Here is a 22854-nt window from a genome sequence, read left to right as displayed (position 1 = left end):
TTTTCCTTTCTCTGTAATCTCAGATTTTTGAATGGGCTGAGTATTACAGAGATGGACAGCAAAGGAACCTTTCTTTGTAATCTCAAATACTTGAGTGGGCTAAAAGTATTTCAGGGATGTACAGCAAAGGAATTAAACTTTTAAACGCATATAACGTTTTGCATGTATCACGTTTAGTATGAATTCACAGTTCTACCAAGTGCAAATCTCTGCATATACTTACGCCAGTAGTTGGCAGTCATTCATCTTAACGTCACAGTGGGTATTCTTTTTATTTCTAGGTGTGCCAAAGAATCGGCACATAAGGACTTTAAAAAGGCAGTTGGTGCCTTTTCCGTAACTTATGATCCAGAAAATTATCAGCTTGTCATTTTGGTGAGTGTTTTTGACTTGTCTATTTTGGTGTACTTCATTTGGAGTATTTGCTTTGATAATAATGGTGTTAATTCAAATATTGTTTAGTCTATCAATGAAGTCACCTCGAAACGAGCACACATGCTAATTGACATGCACTTTCGGAGTCTGCGCACTAAGCTGTCCCTGATACTGAGAAATGAAGAAGCCAGTAAGCAGCTAGAGGTATGTGGCTTTCCCTAGTGCTGCTTGTAAGGCTATCTAGAAATGATAACTGTGGAGTTACAAAACTTGAATATGGGCAGGTTGTCCTTTATTTACTGTTTCTTAGCAATTTCCCTATGTTTTATATTTTGAAAAATTAAATTATACAAAGCCTAATCATACTAAAGTTTTTCATGCCTAAGGTTTCAGAATGAAGCAGCAGTTGATATATATTAAGGAACTTCTGGTCAACTCACTTTTTCTAGAAGTTCATCAAAGCTGCTAATAAAATGAGGCAATGCTTCTTCCATATAACATGTTATCATTTAAGTACTAGAGAGTATTTAAATATCTAATCATATTCCTTTCATTATGTATGTTTATCTCTGTTTAAAAGGGTATAGAACTTCTTCATTCTAATTGGTTGTCACTCTTTAAAACTCCTGTCTTCAGATTCCTGCCAGAGGCTATTTCCCTAACTTACTATTTCGTCTCTTCAGGTGCATTTTATCTACTTTTATTAATCTTCCAATAATTTCCATCACCATACATTTATTTTCATTGATAACTATCTAGTACTTCCATCCATAACCGTAGAAACTAAATGGATTTTAATGTCCCAACTCAAGTGTATTACCGTCAGATTCCAGAGTTCCTCGTCATTATTCATTTCATTAGAGGGAAAACACCATGCAGTTGAAATAATAAAGAAAAAAAAAAGAGTTCCAAATTGCATATTAAGAGAGAAGGTAGTCAAGGCTGTAGTCTTGTACAACCCTGTGAAACTTGCCACCTTCCCACTTGATGTGTGATTGCTGAACTCTTAGCAGGAAAGGAGACACTCATATCTCCTTTTGCTACTTTGTTTTCCTTATGGCCATGGAGGTCTGTTTAATTGGTTTTTTACTCTCATTCTTTCTTGATGTCCCTATGTTCACACATTTGTGGTTTCTTTAGCAATTCTCTCATAACGTTTAGGCCAGAACAGCCTCCTTATTTTCATTGTGAGTATTATGAAAAATATACTCATGCCTCTTCTTAAACATCCAGTTCTTCTTAAATGATCTGTTATGATACCTTTGGCTTACCATTTATCAGTGAATTATCAGTGAAAAGAATAAACTAGGTGAATGAACCAGGATGCAAAAAACAAGACTTCTTGAAAAGTCCTAGGAATATTTGATACATTTTGTTACTCTGATCTACAAGATGGATATTAGACTTTTTTAAATTGTTTACAGTAGTTACACTCATACATTCCAATTAGCAGGTATGTTGAATACTGAGAAACTAGTGTGCATGCCTATCTTTCCTCACTACTAATATTAAAGAGATCCACATATTCAGATAAGAAATTTCCATTTTTCAACATGAGCCACTAATATGTTTGGCTTTCATTAATGGCATGCTAGAACTAAACATTAAATTTTGATAATGCTGTTTAAAGAGAGAGCAGTTATCCACAAGTTTGGGGTGTCAAGTGTGACGTAGTTCAGTCATTACTGAATATTTGAAAGAATTCATACTTGTGGATCCAGATCACAAGGTCTTACAGACTCTCGTATTAGGTTGCAGGTGCATATGCAGGAGAAGTTGTAAATCTTTGGTGTTCTGTAATCATTTGATTTCATGACTGCACCAACAATTTTTATGATTCCATTCCTCAGGTTAGGGAGGTAGGGGAAAGAGAGTATTTTAATACCACCACTTCATCAGAGGGATGGATATCTAGACCACAATATCTAATGATAAGTTACATAAATGGTGCAGTTTCCAGGGAAAAAAACTGAAAAAATATGTATGTATATGTACTGATATCCTTTAATAAAAATGAGGTGAATACAATTTTCTGTAAAGATGGTATTTAATTTTTTTTTTTTTTTACTTAAGTAACACTGAGTCTGTCAGGTCCGGTGAGCTGGTTTTTATTTGGGAACATTTGAGCTGCTTCTTAATTATTACATTATTGATGTCATTGGTTACGTAGGGCAGCCTTGCAAGTAGGTTTTCAAAAGTTACCTTGGAAACTTGACAAGAAGCCCTTTCCTATTAATAAAAATATATCAAATGATATAGACCTTCAATAACCTAAATTGAAACTAATTTATAGGCCCCTAATATATAGGGTCAAGATAATTTATATGGCTGACCTAAATACAGTTGTCTTAATAGTTGATAAAGCATATTAATGAGATATGCATTTCTCTTCAGAGTTCAAGGCAACTTGCCTCACGGTTTCATGAACAATTTATCGTACGAGAAGATCTGATGGGTCTAGCTATTGGAACTCATGGTGCTAATATTCAGCAAGCTAGAAAAGTACCTGGGGTCACTGCTATTGATCTAGATGAAGATACCTGCACATTTCATATTTATGGAGAGGTAAATATTTTACTATGTATTTTTTCTAAAATAACAAACAATATTTTATATGGCTCTTCTTTTGCCTTAAATCTTTTCCCTTTTGTTGATAGGATCAGGATGCAGTGAAAAAGGCTAGAAGCTTTCTTGAATTTGCTGAAGATGTCATACAAGTTCCAAGGAACTTAGTTGGTGAGTCAGAAATTACTGTTGACATACACTACAAAAACACCAGTTAGGGAAACAGTTTAGTTTTACCAATAGAATTCAGTCTTCACTCACGTTGGGAGTCATTTAATTGAAGCTTAATCTTTGAAATATGGTCTGTTGTTACGGTATACAGAAAATATTTGATAAATACGATACTCAAAAATTAGAAGGTATACAAAAGATACTGCTTTGCTAGTTCAAACCTACTAGTGCCTGGAAGGATAAGTTTTGTACAACCTCTTCAGCGTGAATTTTCTGTATCTTAAAATTAAACATTTCTTCAAGGGGTGTCTGAGTGGCTCAGTGAGTTAAGCATCCAACTCTTGATTTCAGCTCAGGTCATGATCTCGGGGTCGTGAGATCAAGGCCCCACGTTGGGCTCTGTGCTCAGCAGGGCGTCTGCTCCTCTCCCCCCCTTTTACCCTCCCCCCACTCAAGCTCATGTGCATACTCTCTCTGTCTCTGAAATAAATAAATTTTTAGGGGTGCCTGAGTGGTACAGTCAGTTAAGCATCCAACTCTTGGTTTCAGCTCAGGTGGTGACCTCAGAGTTGTGGGATTGAGCCCTACATTGGGCTCTGCGCTCTGTGCAGAGTCTGCTTGGGACTCTCTCCCTCTGCCCTTAAACCCTGTGCGTTCTCTTTCTCTCTCTCTCGAATAAATAGATATATCTTGTAAAAAATCAGTCTTAAACCATTTTTTCAAAATGAATGACATTTGAGGGCTTTATAATTTGGAGGATATTGGATATTTATTGGATCTCTCTGATGGGGCTATGACAGCATTCTGAATTATCTCTGAGTTGAAGATCTGAATGTAGGTTACTTAAATCTAATAAGTCGCAAAGCTACAAGTAACTCTGAATGTCTCTGGGGCTTTTTGCAACATCGATAATTATTCATTTTGTCTTTGAGTACTATTGTTTCATTACCATCATCATCGCAAGTACCAGCAAATACCAGAAACTCTCTACCAATATTCTCAAATGCTGCAGATATCTTTAGCAGAACATATCAAAACGAGTTGCAGCTTTTTGGGTTTTTTTAAATCAAAACACTACCTATGTCTTTAATTTATACATAAAATTGGGATATACTGCCTATACATTTTAATTTTCTGAACTTGATATCACAACTGATTATAAAAAGTAATGCATGCCCTTTGGAGAGTTTAAAGAACAAGAAAATAAGGACTTATATGCATTTTGTTCCCATAGTTTCAGTCCTGCTTAGCCTGCTTTTTTTTGTCAGCATAGAATTAATAAACATCTTCCTATGCCATTAAAAACACTTGGAATAATATTTTTCTCTTGAATAAAATTAGTTCAATGATAAATACTAGTGAAATTAATGCAGAATTAATCATTCAGCTGTGTTCTACAGACAGCTAAAGAATGTGATGTTACTGAGGTAACTTGGACACCGTTGTGTGTATAGTGCAGTCCTTATTACCTCAGGATAAGTGGGGTTTTGAATGATTCTTATTTTCCTTTTATTTACAGCTTGTCAAGCCAATTGCATACATTTTATAGTTAGAAAAGTTATTTTAAATTTAGAAATTCTTATATAGCCAGTAGACAGTTTTATCAATGATTACCAAACAGAAACTTATGTGTCGGATTCACTAACATTCATTTGGGAGATGGCATGATGCCTCTAGGGGAAAGTTCTTGGGTGTTGGAGTTGGAGTTGGATTTAGATTTCAGTCCTTACCTCACCTTTTGGTAGCTATTTGGTAGCTCACCTTGAATCTTATTTTCCTTACCTCTAAAAAATGTGAATAATGTCCACCTCACAGAGTTGCCATGATAAGTAAACAGGAAGATGTAGATAGAAAGGTTTAGATAGATGTACATTACCTAAGCTCTGAACATAGTAGGGGACTCTGTAAATGTTACTTCTCTTTTCTCCTCCTCATTTAGAACAATTCCATCCGTTTCAGTAGGCAGAATTGTAGTAAGCTGTCCGTTGGGATTTGGAAATGACTGTGTGGTGTAGAATTGCGTTATCTGCTATTAAAAGTAGGTTCTACCTCTGGTCATACCTGAAGAGAAGAGGGTTCCAGCCGTGACCTTGCACCAGAAAGCCTGCTGAAGTACAATCAGCCTGGGTTTGGTTTTGTTTCTAGTGAGTAAAATAAAACAATTCTGTTTAGAGATGGTCTACTACAACACTGGGAATGTTGAGAGTTTTCAGAAAGCATTTTTGTATAATAAGAGATTTGGCAAGGCAGATCTTTAGGGAGATGTCTAATTAATATTGCATGAGTTTTCCTTGAGTCCCACAGTATGATTTATGATCTCTTTATTTTTCACAAACTCTCTTTAGCATGTACATGAATTTGTCATTCTTTTCTAAAAATTTCCTTGTTTTTCATCCACTTCGACAGTGAACTTGTTTAATTATTCAGTTAACTATGTTAACACATAATACTTAGGATAGTTAAGATATTAACAGCAGCATGTACCAAGCTCATTTTTCTTTTTCCTGACTCATTTAGACCTTTATTAAAATCCCATTAATTCATGAAAATATAAGTGTTACAGATTAAAGACAAACTGTGGGATGACTCCATGTAACTTCTTTTTTCCCCCCACCTCTATTCATTTGAAGACAAAAGGAGCAGAAATAATTGACAAAAGGACCTACCTATATCAGGAGTCCTGATTTGGTGTCAGTTCTGTTCCCTGACCACTGACCAGTCAAAAGAGGTGATAGGGATGAGTGGGGCTGCCAGACGTGGCAAGAGTGATGGGGTTATGCTGATTAGAAGAAACACAAGTTCCTGTTGTGAGGCTTTCCCTGGGTTCTTCTGTAGGACTGACTCAAAGCAAATTTTGGCTTCCACTTTTTTCCCCATCCCTGCCTTAGATGAGGTGGTGGGACAAGCACATGATGGTCTTGGCTAGTGTAAGGGTGCTTTTAGGTACCTTGGGAGGGCACTTAGAAACCAATGTAATTCACATGTAGACTCCTGGAACCAATAGTTCTTTTATTTGCAGTCTTGCTTTACGCAAATGCATGATGATGGCTACGAAAGCAGTCATTTCCCAGTTGAAGGATATGATTGAGTTTTATGAAATGAGGGAAAGAATGCCTATTTATTACCAGTATTTGAAGTCTCTGGAGTTTTAACAGATGGTATTGAATAATAGTTAATCTTGAACTGGTTTTAAGTTTTTTCTTTGTGGTTTTGAGTTATTTTAAAGTGTGATTTCTTAATCCTTTATTCTATGACTAATAAAGATTAAGAAGTCACATTTCACCTTTTAATATACTGATACAACGTATGAGTGATACACAGGAGTAATATTATGTTAACACAGTGGCCTGAAAAAGGTGCACTTCTTTTAGATGTATGTACAGCTGCTTAAATCCCTTTTAAACTTAGAGTATCTTTTATAAATGTGACATATAAAATTCTAAAAATATTTACCACGGGCAAAGAAGCGAATTTAAATCAGGTACAGACAGAACTAAAATTGTCGAATAAGTGAATTATCTGTCCTTTTCCTTAATTCCTTTCACAGAACTTTGCAGAAAGAGTGATACATACCACTGTACCAGCAAGTTCCAAGTAGACCCTTTTATGTAAAATAAGAGCCTGTGTTTGAACTTCCTTAAAAATTCAAAATTACCCCATCAATTCCTGAGATTTAAATACCTCTGATACTTGACCAAAGTAGTTTAAACAGTGACAGCCTAATAAAACAGAAAGCCAGTTTAACTCTGTCTTTTTTCAAAGAGTTTTTGTTTTGGTTTTGAAATCTTATGGTTTTATGTGATAGTTTACAGTGGGGTGTGCTTACTGGTTTGAGATATATGTTTTTAAAACCAAACATGAATTATTCATTTCTTAACTTAGGCAAAGTAATAGGAAAAAATGGAAAACTGATTCAGGAAATTGTGGACAAGTCAGGAGTTGTGAGGGTGAGAATTGAAGCCGAAAATGAGAAAAGTGTTCCACAAGAAGAGGTATGTTATAGTGCATGTGTTTCTGGTTTGTCTGATAAAAATTTCGTATTGTTTTATTCAACATTTTAATTTAGAGGCCTCTGTACTATGCACGTGCTGGGAATGTAAAAATTCTGACAATTAGTTATGCCAGTCATTGTCATAGCTGGAGAGTGACTTTGGGACTAGTTACTTGAACGCCTTCAGATCTTCTTTCTCAGTCTTTAAAATGGATGTTCATAAATTTTAAAAAGAGTATAAGGCACATTTGAAATATTACTTAATGTTGCTGACAGAGACCAAGTTGGGACACTAGTTAGGTCCTCTGGCTTTCATCCTTTGTCTTTTTTAGTTTGTGTTTATGTGTGTTTATTTTGTGTGCTTTAAATTTTTATCTGGGCATGATATCTCTTCCCAGTCATTAAATTTTATAACCCTCACTTTTATCTTCATGAATATATGCTTTTTGGCCGCAACTTTTTAAAGTATTTGTGTGGGTTGGGGGAGGTAAGGGTGTGCTCTTCTGTACAACAATACTGTTTGGGGAACCCTCTTACACTGTTGGTGGGAATGCAAGTTGGTACAGCCACTTTGGAAAACAGTGTGAAGGTCCCTCAAAAAGTTAAAAATTGAGCTACCCTATGATCCAGCAGTTGCACTACTGGGTATTTACCCCAAAGATACAGATGTAGTGAAGAGAAGGGCCATATGCACCCCAATGTTCATAGCAGCAATGTCCACGATAGCTAAATCGTGGAAGGAGCCGAGATGCCCTACAACAGACGAATGGATTAAGAAGATGTGGTCCATATATACAATGGAATATTACTCAGCCATCAGAAAGAATGATTACGCACCATTTGCAGCAACATGGACGGGACTGGGGGAGATTATGCTAAGTGAAATAAGTCAAGCAGAGAAAGACAATTATCATATGGTCTCACTCATTTATGAAACATAAATAGCAGGGAGATCGGTAGGAGAAGAGAGGGAAGAATGAAGGGGGGGTAAACAGAAGGGGGAATGAACCACGAGAGACTATGGACTCTGGGAAATAAACTGAGGGCTTCAGAGGGGAGGGAGGTGGGGCATTGGGATAGGTCGGTGATGGGTATTAAGGATGGCATGTATTGCGTGGAGCACTGGGTGTTATATGCAAGCAATGAATCATGGAACACTACATCAAAAGGATGTACTGTATGGTGACTAACATCACATAATAAAAAATTAAAATTAAAAAATAAAATCCCCCCAAATTGCCATAATTTTAACATATTGTCTAGTCTTCTTTTCTTTTGTGAAAGGTTCTTTTAGCTGATGTTATTAGATCTCTTGGGAGTTTTACTGCATAATATTTGCATTCTCTAATTCTGTCTGCCAAAATGTTTATAATAATTTATATTCTTAAAATATGATCATTGATACAAAACAGGGCTAAATACAGTCTTTTAAATTGGTCCTTTTTTCTCTTTTGTGTTTTGTGTGTTTTACCAAGGAAATCATGCCACCAAATTCCCTACCTTCCAGTAACTCAAGGGTTGGACCTACTCCCTCAGAAGAAAAAAAACATATAGATATAAAGGAAAACAGCGCTCATTTTTCTCAACCTAACAGTACAAAAGTCCAGAGGGTAAGAAATATTTGTCACTTTGAATTATACTAAAAGGAATTTCTTTGACCCAGATGTCACAGTTCGTGTTTTGGGTGTTTTCTCTGGTTAGGCTTACAGGCTACTCTTTTTTTTTTTTTTTTTTTTTTTTTTTCGAAATCTGATTGCCAGCTTATGAGACGTTACAAACCAAAGTGATAAACGTACTTCTCAGTTTACTCACAGTGACAAATATGATGGTATAAGCATAAAATATGGGGTTACAATTAATGATCACACTTTTTCTTTTGAGGGTGGTCTTTCATTTTTTCATGCTGTATCTTGAAATTTTGCAGGTTGTGGTAGCTCAAAATGTACCTTCTGTTAGATACATTTAGTTACTACTTAGAACCATATTCTAGAAACTGGTTTGCAATAGGTGAACTAACCTGTTTAGAAATGGGTTTAGAAGTCCTACAGTGAAAGTCCTGCGTTCAGGCTTCTGTGTATCATTTGTTATAGTTAATGACATCACTTGCATTCCTTATACTGCTTTAGGTGTTAGTGGTTTCATCAATTGTAGCAGGGGAATCCCAGAAACCTGAACTCAAGGCTTGGCAGGTAGGAAAACATTCCTTGAAAAATACATTTTAATTTTATATTTTAATGTTTATTCCCCTTGTTAAGAAAGACTACAAATGATCATCAGGGTTGGGGGATGGTGGAGGAGTGTTTTGGGGTATGTTCATCCATTGCCCGGGGGAGAAAGCTCAAGTTCCATCTTGTTGCTTATCGGGCCTTTCTTTGATGTTCACCTGTCCAGTGTCACCTCTTATCATTCCCCCCTTTGCCTTCCAGAGTGGCTTGAACCACACTGAAGTACTTAGAGTTCTCTGAACACTATTATCTCTGTATGCATATGTTTCCTCCACCGGGGTGCTCTTTACTGTCCAGCTTCTCACCTTGCTTTGACCTTAACTCCTTGTGCAGTGTTTCCTTGTGTACTTGCCGCAGGTCTCCTCCCCCTGGCTGGGCCAGGGGCCTTTCCCGCTTCTGTGTTCCAGTGTGCTGATCCCTGTCAGTAGCACTTCCTACATAGACATTCACTTGTTAATCTCTTTGGCCACATCATGAGTTTCTTGAGGGCGCAGGGCCCCCTACCTGGCCTGCGAGAACTGTTTATGGGGAAAATGTTATGGCTCACCAGAGATTAAAAGCAAAAACTGCCATTTTATAAAGAGAAATATAACCACAAGTGGATCGGATATTCCTTTCTGCTGGGCAGCTCAGTTCTTAGCCCAGTCAAGGAATCCCTTTCTTCTGGTGTCCATGTGGAAGGCCGCCATTGTACTCTTGGCCCTTCTTCATTTTACTGTTCTGGTCCCCTAGTGATGTGCTCAAATCAGTGGCACTTGGGTACAACAACAGTTTGGATGTGGGGAAAGAAAAAAATGTTTTAAAATCGTTTGCTCCAAAGTGATCAGACTATATCTGTGACATAGGGTTTTTGAAGTTTATTTTGGACATACATATCTAGAGGGAAGAGTATAGCATTTCATCATATGATGTTTTGGAGTATAATAAGGTTTAACTGCTTTGTAACAATGTCAGTTGGGGAAAAAACAGTCAAAAATGTTTTTGAGAAAAGGCGATCTGATTTATAGGCCTGATTATTTCCATAGTTCATATATTATTCAATGCAAAAAAAATCCATATTCATGAAGCCCATGGGTTTTCAGTGGCACCTGACTCTTCAGGGGGTCATTGCTACTAGGAAGCAGTACCTTGCCTACCAGGTAAAGGTCATTTTACAAGCATTATTTCCTGATTGGTCAGTTTTGTTCCCCATCAACCGCCATGTTCACGTGGAAGGGTAAAGAAAAAACCTGTTCCAACCCCACATACATTAAGATGCTGTCTCCTGAATGCCTGCAAGCAGAAGCCGCCCAGCAGCAGCCACGCCCATCAGATGAAGGCTCTTTTCATTTAAAAGAGTGATACTTGCTAAAGAGACAGCGTCTTGATTTTTCACACCTAGAAACTTCACCTAGAAAATTATATCCTCATCAAAGCCACCGTATGGTTTTCTGTAGTCATATGTGAATATCAGTAACCATGTGTATTTCTCCAGTAGCAAAATTATTGAAGCATTCTCGACTTTGAATGTCCTAATTGCCAGCTAGTAGTTTGCACAACACCTGGGCTTCCTAGAACTTGTGACAAGAAATATTTTTTTTTTTCTCATTTGTACCGATGGGCTAGAAGTATAATTTTTTTAGTATACTCCTTTTTAAAAATCTGTCTTTGTACTGAAGTAGTACCATAGAGAAAAGATCAAGCTTTCCTTGTGATTCAAACTTTTATAATTTTTTAGAGTACATTATTGATATTTATTGAAATGCTGAATTTTGTGCTCATGGATCTGCCTCTTACCCTCAATCCCCCACACAGAATAATTAGTGCATTTTAATTTATCCTGATTCTTTTTGTTTGTGTTTTGTTCGTACTCTCTTGCCTTGGTTAGCAAAATGGATTTAGTTTTTACTACTGTGCCCTAGTATTTAATTTTGAATTTCTCTTTAAAGAATTTGATGTAGATAAAACCTGTAGTGTATGAATTAGAGTACTTTAAAGTATTCGTTTTGTTTATGCATCTCATGTCAGAGCTTGTATAATTTTGAGTTACGTAATTTGTGATTTTGCCAACATTGAATAGTAGCGTTTAAAACATAATCTGGTACACTCAAGGGGTTGCTGTATTGATCTGTCGTTATTCACAGTAGGTGTGTAAAATATGCCAACTACTTTGTTTCCATGTATTGATTTACATTTTCAACAAACATTTGTGTACCTACTGTTCGTCAGGCCCTCTGCTAGGGATTTAGTTATTATTTTCATTTTTGTCAGATTAATCCATTATTAATTTTATAGGATTATTGTTGCCATTTATTTTTCAGGGTATGGTACCATTTGTTTTTGTGGGAACAAAGGACAGCATTGCTAATGCCACTGTTCTTCTGGATTATCACCTGAACTATTTAAAGGTGAGAACAAGAAGAACTTTAACTTCTAATCCTTTTGTACTAAAATATAAAAACTCCACAGTCAGTCTTTCAGCAGTGAAGGTTCTTTCTAGCCTGTACATTACAATGAATGACCTGTAAAAGGTAATAGAGCAAATATTCACTTTGGTTTGCTTATTATATTCCTTCTGAAAGCACAAGTCCATTTTCTATCATTATAAATTTAAGGACCAATATCCCAGTTCTCAATAAATCCCTCTATTTCCCATTATTTTTCTGCTAAACCCTTACATTCAATGTGGGTACTCCTGTATATTGCCTTTTCATCCAGTTGATCCTTTCTAGCCTCTATGAGTTTTTTCCCAGGACAAATTTTGTGTCTGTTAACACTTGCCTTTGTTTGTCCCTTTTATGTCATTTATCGAGGAAATCCCAGTGTTTCATGAAGTCCTCTGTTTAAATGTTTACCCTTTGTATTTTTCTCTATACTATGTTACACAAAATATAAATAACGTGTGTCTTGTAGATGCTCATTTTAGTATTTATACAGTTATGCCTCCTCTAGATTGCAAACTGGAAATCAGGAACTAGGAGGCTACAAGGTGTAGTGGAAAGAGCACTGGATTGGCAGGCCAGTGATTTGCTTCTAGTCTCTCTTCTACCATGAGCTAGCTTATGTGACTTCAGGCAAGTCACTTCTCCCTAATTACTGGATGCTTTTTAAAATTTCTTTTAGCCAAAATATTCTATAATTCAATGAAATAAAATCTTACCCATGTCACTTTTATAATTTCTTCTTTATATCCATATGCATCAAAATTACAAGTGACTAGTACTAAATAGAATTTTAAAAATAATCCAGCATTCTATTTTATTTATGATCCTATCTTAATAAGAATATTTTTGCTGATTTCTTGAAAGAAATAAAAAATTTTGACTTGGATGCAAATAGGGGGGAAAAAGTGCAATAGTTAGGCATTTTGTTCATCTTATGGTGGTCAGCTAATAATTGAAAATGGGAAGGTTTCATCCAGCAAGGTTTGCATGGGTAGGATACCCCGTTGGTTTGCTTATTTATTTTTGTTTTAAAGTGTGTTTTATTTGTAATCTGTTGTATGTGTTTTTCTTCATATTCTTAGCTTAAATAATTACGATGACCTGGAGAGTTAGGGTTGCATTGTAATCAATCCCTTGTTCTTTTGACTAATGTTCTTTTTTAGATCTTTTTATTTATTCTTCACAATTGAATATCTTTTTTGGTTATCAGCAGCTGTCCTGTTGCCATTCTTTCCATCACCAGATCTTCCCTTGATTGGGCCTGGCATCTCTCACCAAAAGGTGACTGCTTTGCCCCAGTGGGATAACCTGGACTACCATTCTGTTTTGCAAGATAACACCCATTCCATGAGCTATAACTATACTCTTGGAGCAAGCTACTCACTCAGTCTCTCCTTTGCTCAAGTCCTTTGTAAAACAGAAGTTCTGGTTCCGAGCACAGATTGAACATATCTGCCCTTTCTTTTCCAGAAGCTTCCACAACCAAGATTTTAAGAACTTAGCTTAACAGAGGCTTATCCAGTGACTGTCCATGTAGGCAGTCCCTATGATGGCTGCTGCTTTACTCAGACACCCAGTACTGTTAGAGTTATGGCTCCAGTTCCCTATTAGCCAGTAAAGGAGATGTTTTATGGGTAGATTGCAAGGACAGAGGTTAGAATTGAGGCTTCATCTGAATTTGACAAAACCCAGCATATCAGAAGCACTGTGTGTAAGGGTCTGTCAGTGGACCCCAGGTGTATATTTTGATCAATATTAATACTGTTCGTTGTACTTGTTCTAGCAGTTGTAGTCTTTAAGAGGTTTCAAGGCATGATGTTAAGATCTAACTTTTTTGGTTAGCTCTTAAATAGTTGTCCCCCCCTTCCCCACCATATAAGGAATAGGAGCATTTTCAGTTCCCTGAAAATAATTTTTCCTTAATGGTGTAATCACATCCAAAGACCTACCATAATGTATGTTGTTTGAAGGCAGAAGATGGCCCAAACTCAGTGCTTCATAAATTAAGATATTAACTGGCAAATATATTTCAATTAAGATTATTTACAGTGTGTGATTTTTTTTAAGGTTGGCTCGTTAAACCTTAAATGTCATTTACCTGCATTTTAAAGTTGCTTTATTCAATATCCTATCATCAAGAAGTCCCCCAACTAGCATATCTGTGCCTTAACAGATTCTATTGGATAATAGTGCCAAATCAACTTTAAATTCTATTTAGTAGAAATTTAATGCTGAGTATTTTTGTTATAGCTCTAATTATGGACATCAATAATCTGTTATCTATAGTAATTTTTCTTTTTAAGGAGACCATTCAATTTCCTGATAATTCTGTGTAACAGTGTTTACTATAAATTTAGAACTGAAATTGAAATATTTCCAGTATATTTTTTTATCTGATGAAAAGGAGAAAGGTATTATTAAGTAAAATGTCAAATTATTTTTACTGTTATCTTGTATATTTTAAATAGGAAGTAGACCAGTTGCGTTTGGAGAGATTACAAATTGATGAGCAGTTGCGACAGATTGGAGCTAGTTCTAGACCACCACCAAATCGTACAGATAAGGAAAAAGGCTATGTGACTGATGATGGTCAAGGAATGGGTCGAGGTAGTAGACCTTACAGAAATAGGGGGCACGGCAGACGCGGTCCTGGATATACTTCAGGTACAAACTAAGCATTTTACTCAGTAACTTTATCTGTTCCTAGACTTAATAGCTGCTAATCTCTAATATTCATTAGAACCCCATTATAACGGTTTCTCACTACATGGTTTCCAATTCACAGTGGGTCAAATTGTGTTGCAAGAGACATATAGAGTTAAAACCTGATGATAACACTTAGAGTGTACAGGGCAGGTGTGAGTTCTGTCCACATTCTGACTGGGGATAAATCTGCTTAAGCCCTTGTGTGTTGATAACTTTCTTAAGGCCTTTCCTAATTTTATTACTGTATAGCCAAAATTTTTTTCATTTGTGTACTGTGGCTCATTTTTTGTCAGGCATGTGCTGGTCATACTTGCTGGATGGACTGTGTAAATCAGGGCTCTGCATCCTATGGCTCATAAGGTGAATTTGAGTGTCATGGCCAAAGTCAGCCCTAGGCACAGTCAAGAAGTAGGCAAAGTTTCTCTTTGCCTTCCCAGCTCTTCTGTCAGTGCTTCTTTCTTCTCTCCCAGTACCTTCCACTGAACACTGTCCCCACCTGCCAGTGCCTACTGTCTTTCTTGCTCAACTGTGTATCTACTATGTAACTTGCTAATGATGGTATAAGGTATAATCCATCTCACAAATATTTGCATTTCAAAAAGGAACTCTTTAAGATGGAAAAGCCTTCAAGATCCACAGGAAAGAAGCTATAATGGTGAAGCTATAATTGGTCATTAGCTCCAACAGAGGAAGAGAGAGAGGTAGTAGAGTTGATATTCTGGAGTGGGGGAGAGAGAACCTACTCCTAAGGCCAACCTTGAACCTAACCCCTAACCCCTCTCCCAACAGTCTGTTCTTTTTGCTGTTGAAGTCCCACCTCACCATGGAGCTCTTTTCCCCCACTCCCATCCCCCCTACATCATTAACCCACCCCCTCACGCATAATGAGTTTATCGTAATAATTCCTTTATTAATGATAAATTATTTCAGTGGGAGTGGGAGGGAAGGTTGTGGACCAAGCATCAGGCAAGCATATCCCCTTTCAGCTAAGTTCAATCCCTAATCCCACAAAAGATCCTTCCCCGAGACAGTCGCCATGGTGGCCTTTGCCACCCTCTCAGAGGTGACCAAAATGTATGCATTCCCCTCTGTCCCTGGGCCAAACCTTGTTAAAAGGAACTCTCTTTATAGAGGTTTGTTTATCAAGGTATTGCATTTAACTGTTGTAGACAACTTTTCCTCCAGAGAGCGCAGATGTTTAAAGGAGCACAGCTGTTTAATGATGTGGCATACTCAGGTTTGAAATTAGATGGCTAATAAAATACCTTTTATTTTTTTTTTAATGAGAACCAAAACATTTAAAACCAAAATTACCTCAAATATTGTGAAACCCTTCATTTTGAATTTAAGATAATTTGTTTTACAAAATGGAAGGTGATAATACTCTTTGGGCTTATAAATTGGGAAGAGTATTGGATTACCCCTGAAACGTCTCTGGAAGCTTCTGTTAACCTAATTTTTTTTTTAAGTCGGACAATGGTATATAACTTTTAACTCTCGATAGGAACTAATTCTGAAGCATCAAATGCTTCTGAAACAGAATCTGACCACAGAGACGAACTCAGTGATTGGTCATTAGCTCCAACAGAGGAAGAGAGGGAGAACTTTCTGCGCAGAGGAGACGGACGACGACGTGGCGGTGGAGGAAGAGGACAGGGAGGAAGAGGACGTGGAGGTGGCTTCAAAGGTACAGAGATGTTCATTTCTTAATAATTAGAGGTGAATTTTAACAACTGAAGTTCTATGAAAAATCTTGGTGATTCAAGGACGTATTACTAAAACCCCATTTTTCCTGTTTTATACCGGTCAACAGAGGAAAGGCTCAGCAGTAATCAGTGGAACATTAGCTTTCTATGGTTTGTGTAGAATATACAAATAAACACTGATAACTAGTTCAGCTTCTTTAGGGATTCTACACATAATGTGATCATTAGCTCAGGTTGACCTGTAACATAGTTGATGCAAAATTGTAATGCCTTTGAAATATTTTCTGCTTCTTGGTAGCTTGCTAAATTTCTAAGCATTATATAACTGGAATCACTAGATTGTTGATTATATTTTAGATTCTGTGGTCTGAATAAATTAAGAATGTAGGAATAAAGAACTTCCAATAAGCACATCAGAATCCGTTAACTGTTGAACCTTTTAAAAATGGCCCTATAGGAAATGACGATCACTCCCGAACAGATAATCGCCCGCGTAATCCAAGAGAGGCTAAAGGAAGAACAGCAGACGCATCCCTCCAGGTAAACTATGTGCCTCTTTATATCTAAATTATTTGAATTACTGTAGTTTGAGACTTAAGAGTTTTTTTACTTGATTTTTAAACATGTTCAAAAGTTGCAAAATGGTACATGTGAAATGTTTTCCTTTCAACATTGTAACTGTGGGCAATCTTAGTTCTTCGTGACAAATATACAAAGAAAGTTTCTCTAGACTATCCAGTCTTAAGCATTTGTGAAGACTTTGACAGCCCGTTAGGACTTCAATACCACATTGGTGGTCCCCCTCCCTATTCCCCCAAGAAAAGGGACATCCTGGAATGTACTGAGAAAGAGACCTGAGTAAACCCTGTGGACCCCTCTTCCCCTGAGTTGCAGGGATAGGGTGATCTCTTTGAGTGGAAAGTAAGGAAGAGAAGGTGTCTATCTCAAAGGTAATAATCGTGATAGACAGGGCTAATGGGGCTTTCAGCTAGTACATGCTGAATCAGCCAGCTGTACATTTATAACCAGCCCCTATTATGAGATCCCATTTCAGTTGGTCATCACCAGTGCTGAACCCATTGTTAAATAATTTTAAAATTACTCCTGAGCATGTCAGACACTGTTGCTAAGTGCTTTGTGTGTGTGTTATCTCATTTAATCTTACAGCAGCCCCCTGAGGTAAGTAGTTTTATTTTTCTGTTCTTTAGGTGAGTAAACTGAAGCTTTCAGAAAGATTCAGTCCTTTGTCCACAGTCACATAGTGAGCATACAGTGGAGTGATATTTGAACCCTGGTGTCTGATTCCCAGAACCCATATTCTCCTCTGCTTCTTTAACTCTTAATCCTTAATCCAAGTAGTTAGGGTTCCTTATTGACTATGAATTGGCTTAGGACCAACAGCCAAGATTAGTGAGATGCTTTTTAAGAGCAGAAACTTCATGACAGAGTGTTCCGTAGGATTCATAGTAGTTGTAAGTAGGTGTTAACTATTGGCTGGTTCTTAAGGAATAGGCAAGACCTTAGATCTAGGTAAAGAGATGATGAAATGATGTACGTACATGTACTTTACAGAGGTGTAAGGCATTTATCTGCTGGCCTTTTAATTCCCTGCTTAAAGTGACATGTTCCAGGAATTTGGCAACCTGATCGTATTGATCAAAAGGATGTATATTCATAATTATATTTAAAATTAAAATGGGACATCAAATAAAAAGGTGGTGTTTTCTGTGTAGGTGAATAGACCCAAGTCAAAGCACTAAACCCTTGCCAGCCAGACATTTAGAGCACACACAGAGCCCCAACACTTGGACACACTTTGAAATTAGAGATCTATGTAGCATTTGTACTTCAAGCAGATCAATATTATAGTTGTTTTAAGCCCATTGGTCAATATTATCTTCCTTTTATACAGCATCTGGAATTGTTAACGATGTTTTAAGTGTTCTGTGTTGGCACTTAAACTATCGTATAAATCTTAGGATATTATTTTCTGAATTGCATTCATCTTTACACATGTCTTAGGATTCCAATCCTTCCACACGTTAGTGTTGTTGAATTTCCTTATACCATTATTATTCTTCAGGTAGAGTTCAAGTTGTATGATCATCTGACTTGCCTTACTGAAAATACAAGCTATAAGAAAGCAATGCTCAGATTTTTCTACTGTAAGACAGTGGGAGCCTCAGTTAAGAGAATGTTAATCTTACCCATGATAGGTAATTCAGGTGTAAACTCAAGTGAGTTGAGTTCTTATCCTGGTAAAGGTGGAATTGGAAGGCATCAATCTGGGTCCCTCTTGGGTTTCACAATCTTTAAGAATAACCCATTCTTTTGAACTCTAGTATTGTAGGTACATATTATCTCGTAATTAGTAATAGGAAATCATTTTAACTATTTGTCTCTCGCTATCTTATTCTGCTTAGAAGAAGACACGGTAGGATTGTGAGTTTTTATCTAACTTTGGATGCAATGAGATGACCAATGTGTTCCAGTTAAAGAAGAGGAGTGTTTTAAAATCATAAACTAAATTAAAAAGCCCTGCCTGATCTTAATTTCTTGCACTTCCTCTGTTCTCACTCCCATTTCCCTTTTTAACATGTGGAACTGACACTTCAGGCTTAAATTTCTTGTCAGGCCAATTACAAATTACAATAGGATATGGTCTGTGTATATAACAACTATAACTTGTTTTAGATCAGAGTTGACTGCAATAATGAAAGGAGTGTCCACACTAAAACATTACAGAATACCTCCAGTGAAGGTAATCGGCTGCGCACGGGTAAAGATCGTAACCAGAAGAAGGAAAAGCCAGACAACGTGGATGGTCAGCAACCACTTGTGAACGGAGTACCCTAAACTGCATAATTCTGAAGTTACAATTCCTAAACCATTTCCATAACTCTTATTCCATATTAGAAAACTTTGTTAGGCCAAAGACAAATAGTAGGCAAGATGGCACAGGGCATGAAATGAATACAAATTCTGTTAAGAATTTTATTTTTTTGGTATTGGCCATAAGCAACAATTTTCAAATTTGCACAAAAAGATACGTTGAAATTTTGAAACATTGCTTTTAAGTATACTTTAACACTTCAGGGCAGGATTTTAGTTTGGTTTATTTTATAAAGTACTGAGCAGTGATATTTTTTGTTAATTTGGAACTTTTTTCTGCATCAGGTGATAACTCGCCGGTTCATTTCAGTTTTTCTGAATAAATAGCATTTTTGGTAATCATATTACACTTCTGTTTTCAATCTCCTGTAGAAGTCCATGAAATACTATGTCATTTCATGTCCTGTGTCAGTTTATGTTTGGTCCACTTTTCCAGTATTTTAGTGGACCCTGAGATGTGTGTGATGTGACGTTTGTCATTTTCATTAGCAAAAAAAAAAAAAAGTTGTATGATCTGTGCCTTTTTTATATCTTGGCAGGTAGGAATATTATATTTGGATGCAGAGTTCAGGGAAGATAAGTTGGAAACACTAAATGTTAAAGATGTAGCAAACCCTGTCAAACATTAGTACTTTATAGAAGAATGCATGCTTTCCATATTTTTTTCCTTACAGAAACATCAGGTTAGGCAGTATAAAGAATAGAACTTGTTTTTGTTTTTGTTTTGTTGCACTGAAGTTTGACAAATAGTGTTATTGAGAGAGATGTGTAATTTTTCTGTATAGACAGGAGAAGAAATAACTATCTTTTCATTTGAGAGAGGCTAAAATGTTTTCAGCTAGGAACAGATCTTCCTGGTCGAAAGTTAGTAGGATATGCCTGCTCTTTGGCCTGATGACCAATTTTAACTTAGAGCCTTTTTTATTTTGTCCTCCCCAAGTTTTGTGAAGTTTTTCATATTTTAATTTTGAGGTTATTTGGGGGAGATAGAAAGGTCATTTTCATGTGTGCATAATAATCCTGTGAAGTTACAGGTACTTTGTCTAAGAAACATTGGAAGCAGGTTAAATGTTTTGTAAGCTTTGAAATATTAGGTCTAATGTATAAGCGGAATTGGAAAGCAGACTAGAATGGGTTAACAAATACTTCTTTAGTTTTTTTTTTTTCTTTTGATTTTTGATGTGTTGGGTTTTGGTTCTGTTTTTGAGTCTTTTTTATGAATGAAATTTACTGAGGAAAAATATGTGAAGGACCTTCACTCTTAAGATGTTATATTTTTCTTAAAAAATAACTCCAAGTAGGGGTACCACTGAATCTGTACAGAGCCGTGCAAACCGAAGTTCTGCCTCTGATGTATTTTGTGAGTTTGTTTCTTTGAATTTTCATTTTACAGTTACTTTTCCTTGCATACAAATAAGCATATAAAAATGGCAACAAACTGCACATGATTTCAAGAATATTAAAAAGTCTTTTAAAAGTATTGCCAAACATTAATGTTGATTTTTAGTTATTTATTCTGGGAATGTATAGTATTTGAAAACAGAAATTGGTACCTTGCACACATCATCTGTAAGCTGTTTGGTTTAAAATACTGTAGATAATTAACCAAGGTAGAATGACCTTGTAATGTAACTGCTCTTGGGCAATATTCTCTGTACATATTAGCGACAACAGATTGGATTTTATGTTGACATTTGTTTGGTTATAGTGCAATATATTTTGTATGCAAGCAGTTTCAATAAAGTTTGATCTTCCTCTGCTAAATTGATGTTGATGCAATCCTTAACAAATGATTGCTTTTAAAATTTTAAGATAGGAAAAGAAATCTATAGAAAGTGTTCTGTTACAAAATGTAACTGTTACCACTGGAAGTTTCACATGTCATAGGAAGTTAGCTATTATCTACCAACTTTCAAGAACCTGGTCTTGTTTAATAAGGTGGAAAAAAAATCAACAAAATGGAACAAAAGCACATTGTGCCATTACAATATGCACTAAGTCTCTTTTTTTACAAAGGCTGAATTCAGCAAGGCGCTAACTTGCTTAAATGTGAATTACTAACTTCTAAAACTGTAATTTGATTCACATGTTTTCAAATGGAGTTGGAGTTGATTCGTATTACAATATTTGTGTGCTAAACGTGTATGTTTTTCAGTTCTAAGTCATGATGTTTTTAAAATCTTATTAAAGTTTCAAAAATCTGAAGATTGTTTATCTAGATGTAAATTTTTATTAAAAAGTTGCACTTATGAAAAAGCAAAAAATTAGTCTGACAGATGTTTGCTCCTGGTCTTAAATTTCTAAATATAACAAATATTAGCAGAATATGGGTGGGGGGAGTTATTTATCATGCAAAGCGTATATGCCTTGCAAATAACGTTTCATGTGCCCTTAAAAGGCAAAAACATAACTACTAGAAAATGATTCTCTGTATTCCCAGTTAGAAGATTTCAACACATTAATTACATAGGGTGCCACGAAACCATATTAAACACATACTCCTGTCTGCACACACAGAAATATACCCTGCTATTTGGAAAATACTAAAGTATCTATGTAGTTTTAAAAAGAAAACAAAACTTTTGATGTATCTCCGTAATAAAATAAATGATGAGTTTGTAGGTAGATGGTGCCTGAAATGGTTGTTGTAGTCACTTCAAGAAGCTCAGGCACAGCCGAGAAAAAAGGGTAGAAGTAGGGAGGTGATTGGGTCAAAGTTCTCCGTGTTAGCATCCAGAATGATTTAAGGATGCAGGACAGTGTCCTCTACATTGATGGCCTGCCTCTCTCCTCGCCCACTCTCTCTCTGAAAACTCCATCTTCATTTTCTGCCTTTCTGGGTTTTCATTCTACTCACCTGGTTCTCTGCTACCTATTCTGCCTGGTTCTGGACTCTTCTAGGGCCAGAAGAGCTAAGCACGGTCCATTAGATGTGATAGGTAAAACCAGTCTACAAGTAATTCGGTTGGGTTTTCCTGGTTTCACAGTGCTCTTCAGTGCTACATATGAATAGCCTGTTGGCGACATCAGCCTTGAGACTTAACTCGGCTTAACTCAGAGGCCTTTCTCCCATCTGATCATGATCTTAGAGCTCCTGGTGTTTAGGACTATAATGCCTTTTAGAGTCCGTATACTGATTTGATCCCTGTTGAGTCCATTTGTCTCATGGCCATAAATAGTATCTTTCCTTCATGACCTTCTGATACCTTTGATAACCGGTTATTCTGAAATAGCCATTAGCAGACGCTAATCTTGATTGCTCAGAAGGCTTAACAGGTGCCAGCATTTATTTATTTATTATTTTAAGATTTATTTGAGAGAGAGAGAGCACAAGCATGGGGAGGAGAGGGAGAAGCAGGCTCCCCATTGAGCAGGGAGCCCAGCTTGGGGCTCGATCCCCAGAACCCTGGGATCATGACCTGAGCCGAAGGCAGACGCTTAACCGACTCAGCCACCCAGGCGCCCCACGGGTACCAGTATTTAAATCTTGAGCATCTTTTCCACTGTATGTTTATTTAGGGCTATTTAAAAATTTTATTTGGGGCTATTTAGAAGTTTTCTTTCTGGAGCGCCTGGGTGTCACAGTCGGTTAAGCATCTGACTCTTGGTTTTGGCTCAGGTGGTGATCTCAGGGTTGTGAGATTGAGCCCCATCTTGGGCTCTATGCTCAGCGAGGAGTCTGCTTGAGGTTCTCTCTTCCTCCACCCCTCCCGCTCATTCTCTTTCGCTCTCATTCTCTCTCTCTCTCAATTTTAAAAAAGGAATTTTCTTTCCATTTCTTAGAATTTGCCATGAAGAAA

General features: G+C 36.7%; 1 protein-coding gene across 14 annotated transcripts in view; it reads left to right on the top strand.

The window, feature by feature from the left end:
• FMR1 (fragile X messenger ribonucleoprotein 1) overlaps nucleotides 1–20220 on the top strand; it is a 37686-nt gene extending 17466 nt beyond the window's left edge. For 2 of the 14 annotated variants that reach the window (XM_045789195.2, XM_087860020.1), the window contains 12 exons: nucleotides 282–375; nucleotides 463–579; nucleotides 2770–2940; nucleotides 3033–3111; nucleotides 6994–7103; nucleotides 8578–8712; nucleotides 9229–9291; nucleotides 11628–11714; nucleotides 14219–14414; nucleotides 15961–16143; nucleotides 16620–16702; nucleotides 18857–20220. In XM_045789195.2, the coding sequence (XP_045645151.2) occupies nucleotides 282–375; nucleotides 463–579; nucleotides 2770–2940; nucleotides 3033–3111; nucleotides 6994–7103; nucleotides 8578–8712; nucleotides 9229–9291; nucleotides 11628–11714; nucleotides 14219–14414; nucleotides 15961–16143; nucleotides 16620–16702; nucleotides 18857–19018 (1480 nt within the window). In that variant the 3' untranslated portion in view covers nucleotides 19019–20220. Of the gene's footprint in view, nucleotides 1–281; nucleotides 376–462; nucleotides 580–2769; nucleotides 2941–3032; nucleotides 3112–6993; nucleotides 7104–8577; nucleotides 8713–9228; nucleotides 9292–11627; nucleotides 11715–14218; nucleotides 14415–15134; nucleotides 16144–16619; nucleotides 16703–18856 lie in introns of those variants that run through there. The other 12 variants (XM_045789204.2, XM_045789202.2, XM_045789196.2 and 9 more) reach the window with 12 other exon arrangements.
• The last annotated feature ends 2634 nt before the right edge of the window (nucleotides 20221–22854 follow it).

This window comes from Ursus americanus, chromosome X (assembly GCF_024610735.1).
Source record: "Ursus americanus isolate L20-20 chromosome X, mUrsAme1.1.p, whole genome shotgun sequence".
NCBI classification, from domain to species: domain Eukaryota; kingdom Metazoa; phylum Chordata; class Mammalia; order Carnivora; family Ursidae; genus Ursus; species Ursus americanus.
The sequence above is the reverse complement of the archived record's forward strand: the minus strand, read 5'-3'. Positions and strand labels throughout refer to the sequence as shown.